Source organism: Lissotriton vulgaris, chromosome 5, assembly GCF_964263255.1.
Source record: "Lissotriton vulgaris chromosome 5, aLisVul1.2, whole genome shotgun sequence".
NCBI lineage: Eukaryota > Metazoa > Chordata > Amphibia > Caudata > Salamandridae > Lissotriton > Lissotriton vulgaris.
Genome location: NC_141693.1, coordinates 1,183,370,981 through 1,183,387,086, shown reverse-complemented (window position 1 = coordinate 1,183,387,086; position 16,106 = coordinate 1,183,370,981). Strand labels below are relative to the sequence as shown.

Here is a 16,106-nt window from a genome sequence, read left to right as displayed (position 1 = left end):
CCACACATGCATGTCAGATCATCCAATACCACCTTCCTAGTTCCAAGATGCCATAAAAAAAGGGCAGTTGAAATATGTCACATATGGCCCCTACTGTTTGGGGCTCCAAATTTATACTCCGATATACACTCATAAGGTCAGCTTCAGAAAAAAACCACTCTAGCTTCAGATTCGGCTAATACTCTATCACTATACTCTCCTTCACTATTCTTAATCACTGTAAACCCCCCAACCAGTGTTTCCCGACACACTTTGAAGCATTTGTGTACAACTGCTTCAGTGTGTTGTGAATGATCAATATATAAGTACATTTAATCAGGCGCATTATTAGAGAGTGTTTGCTCAAACTGAGATGAAGAGAAGGTTTAGAAAACTATAGATTAAACTCTTGGAGTGTCCGTATTTAAGATGAATGATTCAAATATACAAGACCTATAAATATCTGTTTCTATTTTATTTCTGTTTTTTGCTCATAAATATGCTATTGACTTTACAACCTTCATTCATTTCCTGAAAGTCAGTAAAAATACTTTTTCATGAGTTTAGTTTGGACTACGCTCCCTTTCATTCACTCAGTTGCTTGCTTGTTTGTTGAGATTTATACTTGATGGGGCTTCCAACATAGACGCTCTTGAGCTCTGCCAGAGGGTAAATCAGCATACTTTGGTTTGCCTTTCTGAGATGAAGTGGATAGGCCAGTCAAGGAAGATCTAGGATGTCTTGGTCTTTTAGCCACTTTTGCTGGCCACTGAAATGACGCAAATTCTCCACAACATCCCTATCACCACTGCTCCTAGAAGCCTTGTCTCTTTTCCATTAGGATCGCAAGAAGATTTGTCTTCGGGGTGCCTTCATTACGTCATTGGGGTGCCCCTCATTCTATTCACTTATCGCATTGTTCTTCCTTCATCTGCTTCAACCGTAAGGCTTCTTGTCTGTTCAGAAACCACGACAGATACCTTGGACCAAAAGAGTGTATGCTACGTGGCTACCAATCCTTTCGTTATGGTAGCCAGGTCAAGTCCTGCCTTTTAATCTCTGGAGATTATAGGGCAACCAGGCAATGCTAATGCCTTCCTTCTCCGTCACCCATCTAGAAAACTACTGGAGTTTGAAGCTGTTAAGTGTGGACATTGATGAGATTCTGAGGCCTGACAGGAAGGTGGGAGGACACATGGAAAAAGCAGAACATTTCACAACATGATTCATATTAGGACAGGTGGAGAGGTATGGACACCTGGTATCTGGTTGCTGAACATTTATAAAGGTGGTGTGCACTACAATGTTATGGATTATGTATGTAGTGCAGCGTGACTGGCAGTTAATTTAATGGCACGTTCTGGACTGATATGTGAGCAAATCCTGACAGGATGTCAATGATCAGAAAAATTGGTTAGGGGTTCTGCCCACCTCACCCTCCCGTACCTGAGCAGGAGACATCCAAAGATGAAAAAGTAGAAACAAATTGTACTGAAGGGATCAATCTACATTTAATTATCAAACAAGAAACAAATAATTGTCTTGTGATTTGCGAATTATACGCAGCGTAAATATATATTAATTCATGTACACATATATGAGTGAACAGCCAGAGAGGCACAATGTAAACAAATAACACAGTCTATATACATCACATCACATGTACATTATACACAAATACACAAAACACTTACAATACCAAAAACACTTCTCTGTACCCTTGAGACAAAAAAATATATATATACACCAATTTACATATGTACCTCCTCTTAATTTGGGGTGGAGTACACAACAAAATGGTAGTCCCAAAAACAAAGCACCAGGGGGTTGACTTATCAACCCAACCTACAATTGTGTTGGTGCACCTAGGAAAAAATCAAATCTTCCTTAAATTTTACAGGGGACTCCGTTCAAAGCATAAGGTGTGGACGCAGTCACGTTTCAGCCAGATGATATAGGCTTCATCAGGACATGGGTACTCTATTCTTCACGGCCCTGGCTAAACCTAGGGCTGGTATCGCCGGCCCCCCACAACCACCCTAGTGGGTGGGGTAGGAACCACCGTCTTGGCTCTATTCCCGTAGACTCTTTATATCTTCACAGTGTCCGCCCAGATAGAGAATAATATCTGAAGTGGCTAAAGTCTCGCAATCTTCCTTCAACATCCAAAACAAGGTCGGCGGCACGTTAACTCAGTGCTCGCTACAACGCCTCTCCAGCCAAACCACCAGAGAATGTCAATGATCAACTTTTTCATACATTGTAATTCTTATATTTTGAAATCACACTTATGAGCTCAGGGCCAGCCCTAGGGTGGAGCAACTGGTGCCCCCACACCAGGTGCTGAGTTCGGGGTGGGGGGCTTCCTGTATGAAAGTATTTTATGGAATTAAAAGCACCTGCTGCTGCATTCCTGGCCTATAGTAATTTTCATACAGCAATAAATATGTTAAGATAACTTCCTTGATTAATTTTCTTCCTTGAGAAAGCTGGACTTTTTGTAGTTGAAGTTTTGACTCGTCTTAAGGTAGTGCAGAGGGTTAATATACCTGCTGCATAAAGTGTGCACCATGCAGCTCACACAGTGCATATCATGTAAATTGGTCAGTGGGTTACTGCTTTTGTCATAGTGATCCTTTTGATACTTGCAGTGTAGATGTTAAAACCCTAACATAGAACAGTGAGCTAATAATTTTCATCAAAGCGCTGCATGCAAACTATGGATTAGAGCATTATGATTGTTCCCTAGTATTTCATTATTCTAATGTTTCAAAAAGGGTTCATTTCGGTAAAAAAAAAATCCTTAATATTAAATATAACCCCCCAAACATGGTGTTATGTTTTACATTCTGAGTTGTTTGTCTCCATACCAAGCACTCTTAAACTATACTGCCTACCAGTACAGGTGACAAGTCACTCCTATGCCTGGCATGTACTCCTCAGGTTAACGTAACATTTCCTACACCCTGATTTACTCACAAATTATTGATTGTCTCTGTGTAGTGTGTGTGTGTGATGTAAAATGTTCTGGCACCCTACACTGGTATGAAACGAATTAACTGCATCTGAGTTGGAGTGGGTATGGAGACTTGAGGGGCACTGTTAAAGGGTAGTGAAGGAATCTGTAGGGTGCGCCAAGAAACATTGTTGCACAGGGCACCTCCAGCGCTAAAGCCAGCCCATAATGGGCTAGCTAGCAATCATTACAAGGCTGTCTGCTGAGCCTTCAGCGGGATCCTGCAATGGATCGTCAAATGCTGTTAATTTCAAAGAAACGAGAATCATTTCCTGCACACCACGATTATTTTGTGCATTTTGCTTTAAAGAAAACGTATACTCAACGTTAAAGGTCATATCAAAAGAATTTGCTGGAATCACGCAGGCAGTGCAAACGTTTTTAAAGTTCTGGACCTGATGAAGGTGAACATAAAAGACATGATGCGAGGAGTAACATTTGATGATCCCACATTGATGTAGTGATTAGGGACATGGTCTAGCTTTTAATTTTCAACAAAGACAAATAATTAAGGGCTCTGCTCAACTTAGATGAGGTCACTAGCACTTAGGCAAGCACTAACTAAAATCCACGGGGCATATTATCAAGGGATATATCTCTGCTTTTTTGGCTTTAAAAGCCAAGAAAGCGGAGATAAAATTATCTCCCTATTAGCAACAGGGTGCTAACACGCAAATTCGCATGTTAGCACCCTTTTTCTCTAAGCTTCCCCTTGCATCTCTAATGATATGCAAAGGGGGCGGTCCAGAGAAAAATAATAGGAGAAATGTTGTTAAGCGACATTTCTCCTATTATCAAGGATTTCGCTAACCCTGTTAGTGATAGAAAAAGCACCTGGAGGCATATTACCAAGCAATAGCAATAATTATCGCTATTGCTTGGTTAGAGACAAAAATTTACCGCAGCGCAGCGGCGATTTTTATCGCAAATAAACCTTGGTATTACCAAGGTTTAACGCAAATGCGGTAAAAATCGCCGCAAAGCATGAATATCGCTGAAAAGTCAGCGATATTCATGCATTAGCGAGCTAATGCTCTTAGCCATGTTATCCACCTCCCATTGGATAACATGGCTAAGAACTGCTCAGGGCAGGTGTTAGCTTTTTGAGATATTCCCACTTAGCGCGAATATCTCCAAAAGTTGGTAATAGGAGATAGCGATGTTAGCGACTGTTTTCAGTCTCTAACATCTTGGCACGCCCACTTTGCTTCTCATTAGTGATAAATATCACTGACATGAAAAGTGGGGCCCAAGATGGTCGCTATCTCCTACTAGCTGTCACTAACTGGTGTTAGCGGCAGCTAGGTAATAGGGAGATAATTTTATCTCCGCCTTCTTGGCTTTTAAAGCCAAAAAAGCGGAGATAAACCCCCTTGATAATATGCCCCCTGGTATTTTCCTGACTTAGCCATGATATCCTATGGAAGGTGGATATCATGGCTAAGTTTGTGTGCCCCTATTATCAAGCTAACGCCAAACTTCGAGAGATTATCGTTGGTTTTCCAGAGATAATCTCTCAATTGGCAGTTAGCCCGAGGATTTTTATCACTACTGAGATAAACCTTGCAAGTTATCTCAGCGATAATTTCCGGCGATGGTTAGCGTTAAAAATTTCGTTGCTAAGCATCGTTAGCGGTAAATATCGCTAAACGTTGGTAATATGCCCCTTCTTTCTTCTTTCCAGCAGTGGAGTATGATATTCAAGGATAAACAGGTCACCAGTCACCATGAGACTTGTAACATTTCTAAAAACGAAGTCACAGATCATACTGACCCCTGAAAGTAGCTATGCCTGACTTGCTTCATGTTATCTGGCTACTGAAATCATAGAACGAAAAAACAATAATGTTCTATCGTTCCAGGTGAAATCTTAATACACGTTTTTCTGCTCTAACTTCACACTACGCTCGCATGGTTTCACCATGTTTTGACAAATCGAAACACTGGGGCATCTCTGGTCTCTGGCCCACATTTGAAGACCAGCATCTCTGAAGCATATTTCTGTGTTTGCCACACTAATGATAACATCAAATGTCTTACCTGGGGCAAACGTACTTCCAGGAACATGGATTTGAGCTGGGAAAGAATAGAAAAAAAGCAAGCTGTAAGTGCTCAATCTGGATCAGGCATGCCACATAGCAGTGAATAATCTGTCATTCTTACCTGTTGTTGATGCTGAGATAGCAGCTGCAAGGAGAATATGAGAAAAGAGGATTAGCCCACGGGGTAACTGAACTGTAGTGGCTCAAGATAAACTGGGTCATGCGTTTTGAGCCTTTCAACTCAAGTTGCACAGTTGTATGAGAGCCTTGGTTAGTTCATGTCATGTGTAAATAAGTGTGGTTAGTGATGTCAGCCTACATGGGCAGCCCATCATTGTGGACAGAAGAGTCCCAACCCTTCAATTTTGCAAAACATAGTGGGCGTCTTGAGGCTGAGCAAAGGTCATTCTTTTCTCTCAAATTGTTTTTATTGGGTTTTCAAGAAAAGAACATTGTAAATCATAGTAACAATAATATCAATAATACTGATAGTCAAAATAGATAAAAAGCAAGGAGGTACTACAAAAAAAGAGGAAAATGCCAAGAGTTTACCAGGTGAGTGATGGTTGGAATTGCGTTTATGTTAGAGATATAGGTGGTCTGTGTATATTACATTCTTCAGTCGGACTGTGATAGAGTTACTTTGCAGGTGTACTATTGAGTACATAAAAGTTTGTATATGATGCACTATAAGGATAACATGTTAGAACAACGGATACAGTAATATAGTAATCACATTTCCATATCCTAAGTGCAAAACTAATGTCAATACATCAATTAAAAGCGATTAACACATGTCTGCCCAAATCGGATCCAACAGTATAGTATTCAAACATCATGGGGTACCATGAGGCACACCCTATGTGGAGGGTGTGTGTGTAGTGGTAATCCTCATTCGGTTCAGTTGAGTGTATGTGTTGAATTGTTGGGAATTATGAGTTTAACGAATGGTCATATTTAAAGATAAAGGCATCAAGGGACCTCCATACATTCCTATGTGGGGGGTGCCAGGGCAAGGAGTGTAGAGATATATTATAAGCCCCTCCGAGAAAAGACAACCATTATTGCCACATTCTGAAGGAGACTATTTTGGAGTTTTTTTCATTTATTAAGTACTATTTTGCAGGCATGTGTAAGCATTAGGTGTAACAGCTAGTGGTCATGATCATCCGAAGCATTGGATCTAGAAATCCCAGAAGGATATAGGAGAATTCCCTTGGGGGGTCGATATTGAATGTTTTGTTTATACTCTTATATATTTTGTCCCAATAAGATTGTAGGATGGGGCATAGGACGAGCATGTGAGCTAGATCACCGACATGTGTGTTACAATCTCAACATCTAGGGCTCTGGCTGAGGTTGAGATTAAAGATCCTTTCAGGGGTCCAATATGTTCTGTTTATTAGCATAAGTTTTGTTTGGGATAGTATTGGATAGATTTTGTTTGAGAAGGGAGTTTTATGTATCTTGTCCCAGTCGAAGGGGATGTTCCTAGTGTTAGATTCAGATTCCCATTTCATCTCCCTTTTCAAGTGTGATTTGCGTGGTTTTGGGGATAACAGTTTGTAGATTGTAGATACAATGTGCCCTGTCTTTAGTAGCTGGGATATCCTTGGTAGAATCGACGGTTCGGTGAGTATTATTGAACGTAATGTAAGCTGTGCCTTTAGTTTCAGAAATGTTTAGAAATCTAGGAGTACTAAACCAAACCGTGATTGTAAGTATAGTTTCCCTGTAAAGAGTTCTTTGACTAGATTGATGCCGTTATTTGACCATTTTTCCCAGAATAACATTTCTCCATCCACCTTTAGGTATGGGTTGCGCCATAAAGGGCTAAGTTTGATTTGTTTATTTTTACTATTGATATTTGACCCAGGCGTATTAGGGCTCTTTTAGTATTTTGGAAAATATATTTAGAATGAGGGATGGAAGAGATATCCATGGTTAGGAGAGCAGGTAAAGGTGTTTCTTTGATGATTGACCTTTCTATGTACACCCATACTGGGGTATAGTCACTGTCGGTTAATAGCCAGTTAGATCTGTGCTCCTAAAGACAAGCAGTTTGATAGTTAATGAGATTGGGATAGTTGAAGTTTCTTCATGGAAATCCTAGGCCTCTTCAATTGCCAGAGGAATGTGTTAAAAATCTTGTAAATCTTGGTCAAGAACTCATTAGTGAGTGTCATAGGCAACATACTGGCCATGTAGATTACTAGTGGGATAATCATTGTTTTTAATGTCTCTGCATGCGCAGTTCTCGCAAGATGTACGTCCAATGCAGGAAAGAGACGGCCCGGAAGAGGGCAGCCCGGGGACGCCACAGTACAGATAAGTGTATTTTATTTCTTTTTAAATTATTTTTAAAATACTTTTTTATTAGGGGTGGAGGCGGGTGGAGGAGCAGAGTTTTTTTCCTAACTCCGTGGACCTCCCCGCAGTAGCACTATGCCAGCTCCGTCCAGCGTTAAACATAACATGCTACAAAAACGGCACAATATTTACACAAGCCACCAATAAAGATCTAGAACTATTTGATGAATACTTCACAATTTGAAAAGAATGGGTTCTTATCAGCCCTCCCTCAACAACAAGTCACAAGCTGTTATCCCACACAGGAGTCAATCTGCTAAGGTAGAATCTATCATCGCTAAATAGCCTCAACAGTCGAAACAGGAGTCCAGAATCTCTGAAGCTAGGATCAACATCCCGCAACACACTAAAATAGCATTACCTCCCACTAACTCCTGGGGCCCTAGCTCAGTCCTAGCCCCAACACCAGACCATACCTTATTTTGGAAAAACATGGTAGGACAGAGTCAGCAATCATTGCCCAGGATAACTGGAGATGTAATCATACGGTCGATAATAAGAATCATTAAGATAGCATTAACAAATAGGAAAATATATACATAAAAGACAAAAAGTAGCCTAAACCTCCCAGTGAAGATTACCCAGCATACTAACTGGTTCACCCCAACAACCGCCCGTCTCTCCTCCTTCCCGACTGGAGTTAGATAATCTCAGCTCTCAATCAAACAAGAATTACAAGGCCATGCAAATTACTATCAGAGATATAAGGAACATGTGACACCTCTCAGAAAAATATCTCTAAAAAATTGAGCTTTTTCAAAAGTCAGTACACAAACCCCATAGCAATCTAAATACTATCCCAATGTCATTGACAAACAGACTACACCGACCTCACAATCAACTTAGATATCTGATAGATGCTAAGATACAAATCCTATTGCTACCATATGAATCGTTCCCCAATCTTCCCCCTAACGTAGACGAACATAACATTAAATCAGATGCTGAGATACAAATCCTATTGCTACCGTATGAATCATTCCCCAATCTTCTCCCTAAGGTAGACGAACATAACATTCAATCAGCCCTAATCAAAGCAAATCCAACTTCAAAGGCTAACCACAGAAAACCAACCTTAACAACCTGGAAAATGTGACTTTAATTGCCGAAAAGCATGACTTAATAAGGGTCATCCCACAGACACCCATCTCATGTCTACTACTTCAATGTTGCTCAGCAAAGAAGCATGCCGCAGACACAGCCAATCTCATCTTAAACCAGGAAATCAACGTAACTATCCTAACAGAATCATGGCTATCGGAATCATCCACCCCATGCCTTGATTTATTAGTACCCTCTCACTACAGTATTGTGAGAGTAGACAGGCTAAACAAAACGAGTGGAGGCGTCACCTGTATACATAGATCTGACATCGCCATTACAAAAGTATATTCCGACCCCCTCCCGAGTCATGTGAATTACCTCGGTTTGTACTTAAGATCCATGGTTAACCAACTTTGCAAACTTTATTTTTCCACCACCCCCCAGGCAAAAATACCATGTTCATAGACTAGCTGATAGAAATCATCACAGCAAACTATACTCCTCAATCCAACAACATTTTCTTAGGAGACTTCAATCTTCAATGGAAGATCAAAATGATACTCAGATACATTTGTTCAAAGACTTCATTGAAGATCAATCTTTGGTTCAAGAATACCAGCTACCAACCCTATACAAAAGGCTCTACATTAGATTGGATCATCTCTAAGGGAAAAGTTATTGATGCAATGAAGATCACCCCTTGAGACTAGTCAGATCATCACATCGTTACCTTCCAAATACCCTACATAAAAAGGAAAAGATCCTCACAATCAAATCCAGAAAATGGGTTTGTGACACCAAAGGGCTCAATATGAAGAATATTATAGCATGATGTTAGAAGGAACTGCAACCTCCTAATAACCTGACAAACATCAGCAAACTCACGGAATACTACAACACCCTGATGACAAAAATAATTGAGGACATAGACCTCTTGAAAACTCAAAAGAATACCAGACAAAGATAAAAACCCTTGGTTTAAAGGATCCCTCAACGAAGAAAGACGGTCACTCAGACTAACAGAACGAAAATGGAGACAACACCCATCCTCACCCCACCTAAAACATCTAAAACAGGCCAGATTTGCCAAAAATAAAAGTATTTTTGTTAAAAATACTTCTTTAGAAGGGAACTGGATAATGCAAAACACAGACCGAGGAAACTCTTCGAACTGCTAAAAGACCAATCCAATAAAACAGCCAAATCTGCGCTAATAGCAACCAAATCAAACACCAGGTGTGAAGAATCCTCTTCCTTTTTTACAGCCAAAGCCTAATCCCTGAATATTGAGCTGCGGAGATCCCTTTAAACCAAAACAGCACTCCAGCTAAGCTTCATTCTCAACCAGTTATGGTAACACCCAAAAACAATGCATTATGGTTAGAATTCAAGTTATATGACGACAAGCAGATCGCCAAAATTATTTTGACCATAAAACCAAACAATCATTTCAATGATCCTCTACCCTCAAAGTGCTGGTCTACTATAAACCATTTGCTCGTCCCCTCTTGGACAAAGATTATTAATGATTTGCTTTTGCAAGGCTCGTTACCAGACTGCCTAAAAACAGAACAAGCCATTCCAATCTTTAAAAAACCTTCTGAGAACCCCTCAGACCTCAACAACTTTTGACCGGCAACAAACATTCCCATGCTAGCCAAAGTTATGGAAAAATGTGTTCAACAACAACTGAGCCAACACATGTCGGAATTCAAACTCCTGAATCAGAGTTCAGAGCAAATCACAGTACTGAAACAGCAATTCTTCACATACTAGATGATGCGCTACTTGCCCTAAACTGCAACAAAACCAGTCTCCTAATTCTGCTCGACCTTTTGTCTGCATTCAACACTGTAAACCATGCCAATGTACTAGTACAACTGGAGGAAAAGATGGGTTTAGTGGGAACAGTCCTGAGGTGGTTTAGATCCTTCTTAGAAATCAGATCACAAAGATTCATGGTGAACCAAACCCTATCAGCATCATCCCCAAATCTTATTGGAGTGCCAAAGGGATCAACACTATCCCCTGCGCCATTCAATCTATATGTAGAACCACTAACAGAAATCTTACAGCAGGCAAGCATCTCCTTCCACATGTATGCAGATGACACACAGCTATATATTAAGATTTAATCTGTGAAAGAGATCGACATCATGAACCAGGCCTTAAAGAGGACCGTTCATTGGCTAACTAATAATCATCTCAGGCTTAACCAGCATAAAACAGAATTCCTTCTGATTTCCGCCCAGAAACGTGTGAAGAATATAATGGAATGGACCAAGCGGATCTCTGCGCTAAACTGTACTCCGAATCTAGTAGACCCAACCAAGTTTTTTTTAATTGTGTTAGACAAGAACCTGAACATGCGAACCCACATTAACACAATGGCAAAAAATGGCTGCTTCCATTTACGCTATCTTAGAAAACTGAAGGTTTTCATATCTACTTCAGACCTCAAAACGGCAGTGCAGGCATTAGTCATCTCGAGGATCTAATACGGTTGCACAGCTCTAGCAGAATTACCCAAGATATCAACAGTCCCACTAAAAGCATGTCTCAATGGCACCACAAGGTTCCAGAAAATGTGATCATATCACCCCTCATCTGAAAGTGCTTAATTGGCTACCTTACAGAGCAAGAATCCAACTAAAGATGCCATGTATCACACACAAAGCGATACACTATAAAACACCATTATACCTCGCCCAGAAAATCACATTATCAGGAGGCAGCAGAGTCTATCGGAGCCATGGATATCTCTTACTGAAACCTGTCCTCTTCTGAAAGAAGAGAACTTATGACAGCGCATTTTCTGGTGAAGCACCAATAATTTGGAACTCACTTCCCCCGAGCATTAGAAGAATCTCGTCCACTTCAGCCTTCAAAAAAAAAGTTAAGACTTTTCTTATGAGCAAATTCGTCCCATAATAACAGTAGACTAGACACTGTTAGGTCACTTTCCTGATCACACAATCCTGTTAATTCAAATTGATCTCTAGTAGTCATTAGGACTTGTATATATGATTATGAAAGCACAAATGTTTCTCTCTCAAATCGATGTTTATATACATTAGATCTTGTAAGCATAATTGTTTCTCTCAAATTGTTGTATGCTTGTTATTGTGGCGTATGTTCGTATCAAACCTGCTGTCCTAAGATTAGGGCTATGTAAATGTGAAGCGCTCTGATACCCTAATAGGGTTATGTACGCGCTATATTAAACACCAAATAAATAAATAAATATCATAGCTAAATGAAGAGGGCCTGGACTAGCCTGTAGCCTTCATCTTCAGGTGGTTACTCCCCAGCAAACAGCGGTGGAGTGCTATAGAGAGAGAAGCTTTGGCTGTGGTCTGGGCACTGAAGAGGTTGCGGTCACACCTGTTGGGCACTCACTTCCAATTCAGACTGACCACAGACTCCTCATGTGGTTCATGCAAATATGGGTGAGAATCCAAAATTGTTGAGATGGTCCATTTCCCTACAGTTTATGGACATCAGGGTAGAACACAGACCCTGGGTAGACCATGCCAATGCAGACAGTCTATCCAGGTTTTCCTGCCTTAGTAATGACAACTCCCCGAAGGTTGGGTAGATCTTCCCACTTTCAGCTGGGGGGACACATGTTAGATCTTTCATCCTTATAGTGGTCTTCCTTCAGCTTTTTGCCTGCTTACCTCTACTTGTATCTGTAGCTTTTTACTGGCTTTAGGACTTTGAGCACTTAACCAGTGCTTAAGTGCAACATTCAAATTGCTGCCATGCATATCTATCGTTAACAAATCAACTACCGAAGGGTTCTCCCAGAGGCCGAGTCATTTTTGAATGTCCTCAACCACATTCATATACTCCTTTGAAAATTTACTTTACATTACAAAGACTCTGATAACCTATACAGTGTATCTCCTTCATACGATAGCCTTAGCAATGGAGCCAGTGTTAGACTTTCTATTGGGATGCTTCCAAATAATGATGACTTATAAGGCAATTGAGTTCATTAACACATTTTAAACCTTTTGACTCCTAGTCCCACTGAGTAAACAACTGGACCACAAGACGAATGTAGATGTCCCCATTACAGGCACAGCTGCATGTGCTCCAGTACCAGTTACGAGGGCTGCTGCACCAATTTTTAACTTGATAAAAATTAATGAAAACTTTATAATTTAGATATCTTGGACATCTCGCTAGCAGAATATCCAAGAATTTTAATTTGACATTCTTCTAATGGTTTTGGTGTCCTTCGAGCACCAGAGGTTTTAGGGTAGATTGGGAGTCACACCGACCCGCTATGTTGAGGACACATTCATTTTTTTTGTTGGTACTGAGGGATTAAGTGATTTAGCCGGTATTAGAGGATACTGAGCAATACTGAGGCTCAAACCAGTTTCCCGAGTTTCAAAGTCAGAAGATCTGGCCATTGCGCCACATCATCTTCCCCTCCTCACTGTTTTGTGGTGTGTGTGTATTATCTGTGAGCCCAGAGAGTGGAAGTTTAAGGTATCATCAGGAAGTAAGGATGCGTGACTCTTACACCTTCTATACATCCTGGGAGTTACAGCAAGATGTTCTAAGCTGTTTCTATCAAGCAGAAATGGAAAGGTACCTGAACAGATGGCACTGGCATCTTCTTGATGTGAACAGTCATGGGTGCCCAGCTCCCTGTGCTGGCACTGCCACAGGTAGGTTTCCGACCCTCCACATTGCACATCATCCAGTAAAATCGATCCATTGCCGAAACCAAAATGGGCCATCTGAGGAGCAGAGACAGCCCAGCCACATCCGGCCTCTCTACACACCACCTGAGCATCATTTGCGTCCCAGAAGTCGTCACACACCGTCCCCCAGGCTCCTTGGTGGTATATCTCCACACGGCCCTCACACCGGCTATTGCCATTCACAAGGCGCACAGGGAAGTGAACTGCAAGGAGAAGACATGGAACAGAGTTGTTACCTCTCCGCCCTTAGTGAAGCTCCTGTTTCAAATAAGCATCAGTCAGACTTCCAAAATACAATTGGTTACAACATAATCTTCTTACACTTCATGAACAGACATGGCACCTATTCCCGTAATCCTCTATTGTCCTTTTCTGTAATTGCTCTAAATCATATATATTAGTTGAGCATATTTCTGTGAATTCTGGGAGAAGTAGGAAAGGAAGGTGGTACTCTTCATGCAGCCAGCTTTGCAGCAGCGTAGAGGGCGTCTACTTTCTGGAAATAGTGGGTAGATCATGGCATCTACCCTCGACTCGAGCCCTGGCCCAGACGCTCAGTGTGACGGCCTCACAAAGCAGATAGATCAGACAGGAGGCGGGGGAGGCCCTTTGGTTGCAGACATAGAGGTGCTTCGTAATAAAAATGTCATTTGTGTAAATACTGGGGCAACAAATGACAATTTAAATACCACTATTTTGTTTCATTTCTTTTATAGAGCTTTAGCACAGCAGTAGTGCTAAAGAGCTATAAAAGAAAAATAAAAGTAACATTTTGAGTACATGCAATGTAAAGTGCTCTGACACCCTACATTGGAATGAATAGTGCCATTACTCACCCCAATGCAGTGTCAGAGCGCTTTACATCACATGTGCAGATTATACATTGACAATGATTCATATGTGTGTACATCAATATAAATAATGCATTACATGAGACAGTGAGGGTTAGAAGGTGAAGGAGCCACATGTCCTTCATACTTCTCTGCACTTTATTAGAAGGATTACAATTTATGAACTTCAAGTAACAAAAATGACCTCTGTCTGAAAAGCAGCAACCCACTTACCCATTTACATAAAATAAACATCTGTCATCTTTGTGTTACATATTGTGCTTTGCAGGAGACATATTAATCCTCTATGCAACTTTGATTCAAAACTAGGACTAGGCAAAACACAGATCTCTCCAGCAAATACGTATTCCTCCAGAGTTATTGTACCATTATTATTATTCACTGAAATTTAGCTGGTACACAAAGATCTCTGCAGCAGGTGCCTTAACCCCATAAGATATTTTAAAATATAGACATTGCAATCAATTAAGCAGAACAGATTTTCTGCCAGGTTTGTGTGGTTGTTACCAATTTCTTTGTGAAAGAGTCTAAAAGAGGTTAATGTATAAATTGAGGCCCAGATTTTGCGTTGGGGTTGCGTCAATATTTGGCACAACTCCAATGCAAAATCTAACTTGTTAAATACTGTAATGCGCTCAGTGTACTCATGATAGACCTGTTAAACATATGTGCCGTCTTAAGATCTGATGTCACTTCCTGGGAGGTCATGGGATGTGATGCCACCTCTTGTGATACCACATACGATGTGATGTGCCATGATGTCACTTCCTTGGGTATCACACGTGGTGATGTCACTTCCTGTGATGTTACGTGCAGTGATGGTATGCACGGTCCGCCTTACTTGGTGAGTCCCCCCACTTTTTATTTTAAGACTTGAGCCCTGTTCTGGTAGGGGTTCTGCTTACAATTTAGGCCCTCTTGTGCCTTTTCACTTCGCTGCAGTTTATTTATGCCGTTAAATGTGCCCTTGCTTTTAATGGTTTTATTTGCCTCTACTAGGGTTTTGATCTCTATTCAGATGGAACAATGAGCTCTTAGGCCCCCGGATATGTTTGTTTGGGGTTGTGTAATGATGGTTCCCGTGTCTGGCCTGCCCTTCCGTGGCTCTATGCTGGGTTTGGTGATAGAGCTGTGGTCTTCAATGGATTGGGATTATCATCCCCTCCAGACTAGCAGAGCTGGGTGTGGGTCTTCAAAAGTGTTCTCTCTGCTAGGTTGAGGCTAGGCTCTACTGCTCACTCCAGAGTGCTGGAGTCGCCTTTATTGAATGACAGGGGCATGTTCCCCCACCTTTTCTTTTTCTTCCTGTGGTGTGGGATGAGCTTAAGCTTTCCAGTGCAACTTGTGTGATGCTTCCGGCTTCCTGCCTAGCATGTTGGGTGCTGTGTAGTGCTCTTACGATGTTTGGTTACTACTTTACTGGCTCCCTGCTGCGTTCGGGTACTGTGTTGGGTTCAATCTACTAATAATGCTTTGTTCGTGGCTAAAATAGCCCCTCCTTTCAACTTAATACTGTGCTATTGCTGATGTCAGCTTCTGTGCCCCAGCCTTCTTAAAGGTGTGTTGCTTATGGGATTGAGGGATAGTGAGATGGTTTGGAATCTGTCTAGCCCAGATGTCGAGCCTCCCTTTCCCTTTGTTATTCGTGGAGCTTAGGGTTGGAATGGTGGCTGTCTCTTCAACCCTCCTGAGTGGCCTAGAGCTTCTGGAGTTATTCTTGTTGCTCCATGCCCCCTGTTTGTGTAGGTGTTATATACTCACAGTGCACCTTCTCTGTCAGGGACTGTGTGAGGTTTTCCACCAGTCCATCCCTCCCCCCGTAGCCTTCCTGCCCCTTTTATTTGGTCTGGGAGTTGATGGTGGGTTCATTCAATTGTCCTTTTTTGGGTTGGGCTCGAGTCGGGCATTCCCTGCACATGGCTAGTGTCTGCCTTTTTGCTACCTTTGGCATCCAAACTGATGTTTGCTGAGGGTAGCTCTCTTCTCTATGTAGGGTTGCTTCTTGCCACTTAGACTCTTTTGTTCCCCTTTTTGTCTTCGGATGGTGTTTAGTAGGTGAATTTCCTCTGTGTTTTTTGTTGTA

General features: G+C 41.4%; 1 protein-coding gene across 1 annotated transcript in view; it reads right to left on the bottom strand.

The window, feature by feature from the left end:
- The window catches only part of LOC147712228 (scavenger receptor cysteine-rich domain-containing protein DMBT1-like), a 105,634-nt gene that overhangs the window by 52,740 nt on the left and 36,788 nt on the right, over positions 1–16,106 (bottom strand). The window contains exons 2-4 of the mRNA XM_086919603.1: positions 13,061–13,375; positions 5,159–5,182; positions 5,036–5,071 (exon numbers count right to left, since the gene is read on the bottom strand). Coding sequence (XP_086775729.1) covers positions 5,036–5,071; positions 5,159–5,182; positions 13,061–13,375 — 375 coding nt within the window. The remainder of the gene's footprint in view (positions 1–5,035; positions 5,072–5,158; positions 5,183–13,060; positions 13,376–16,106) is intronic.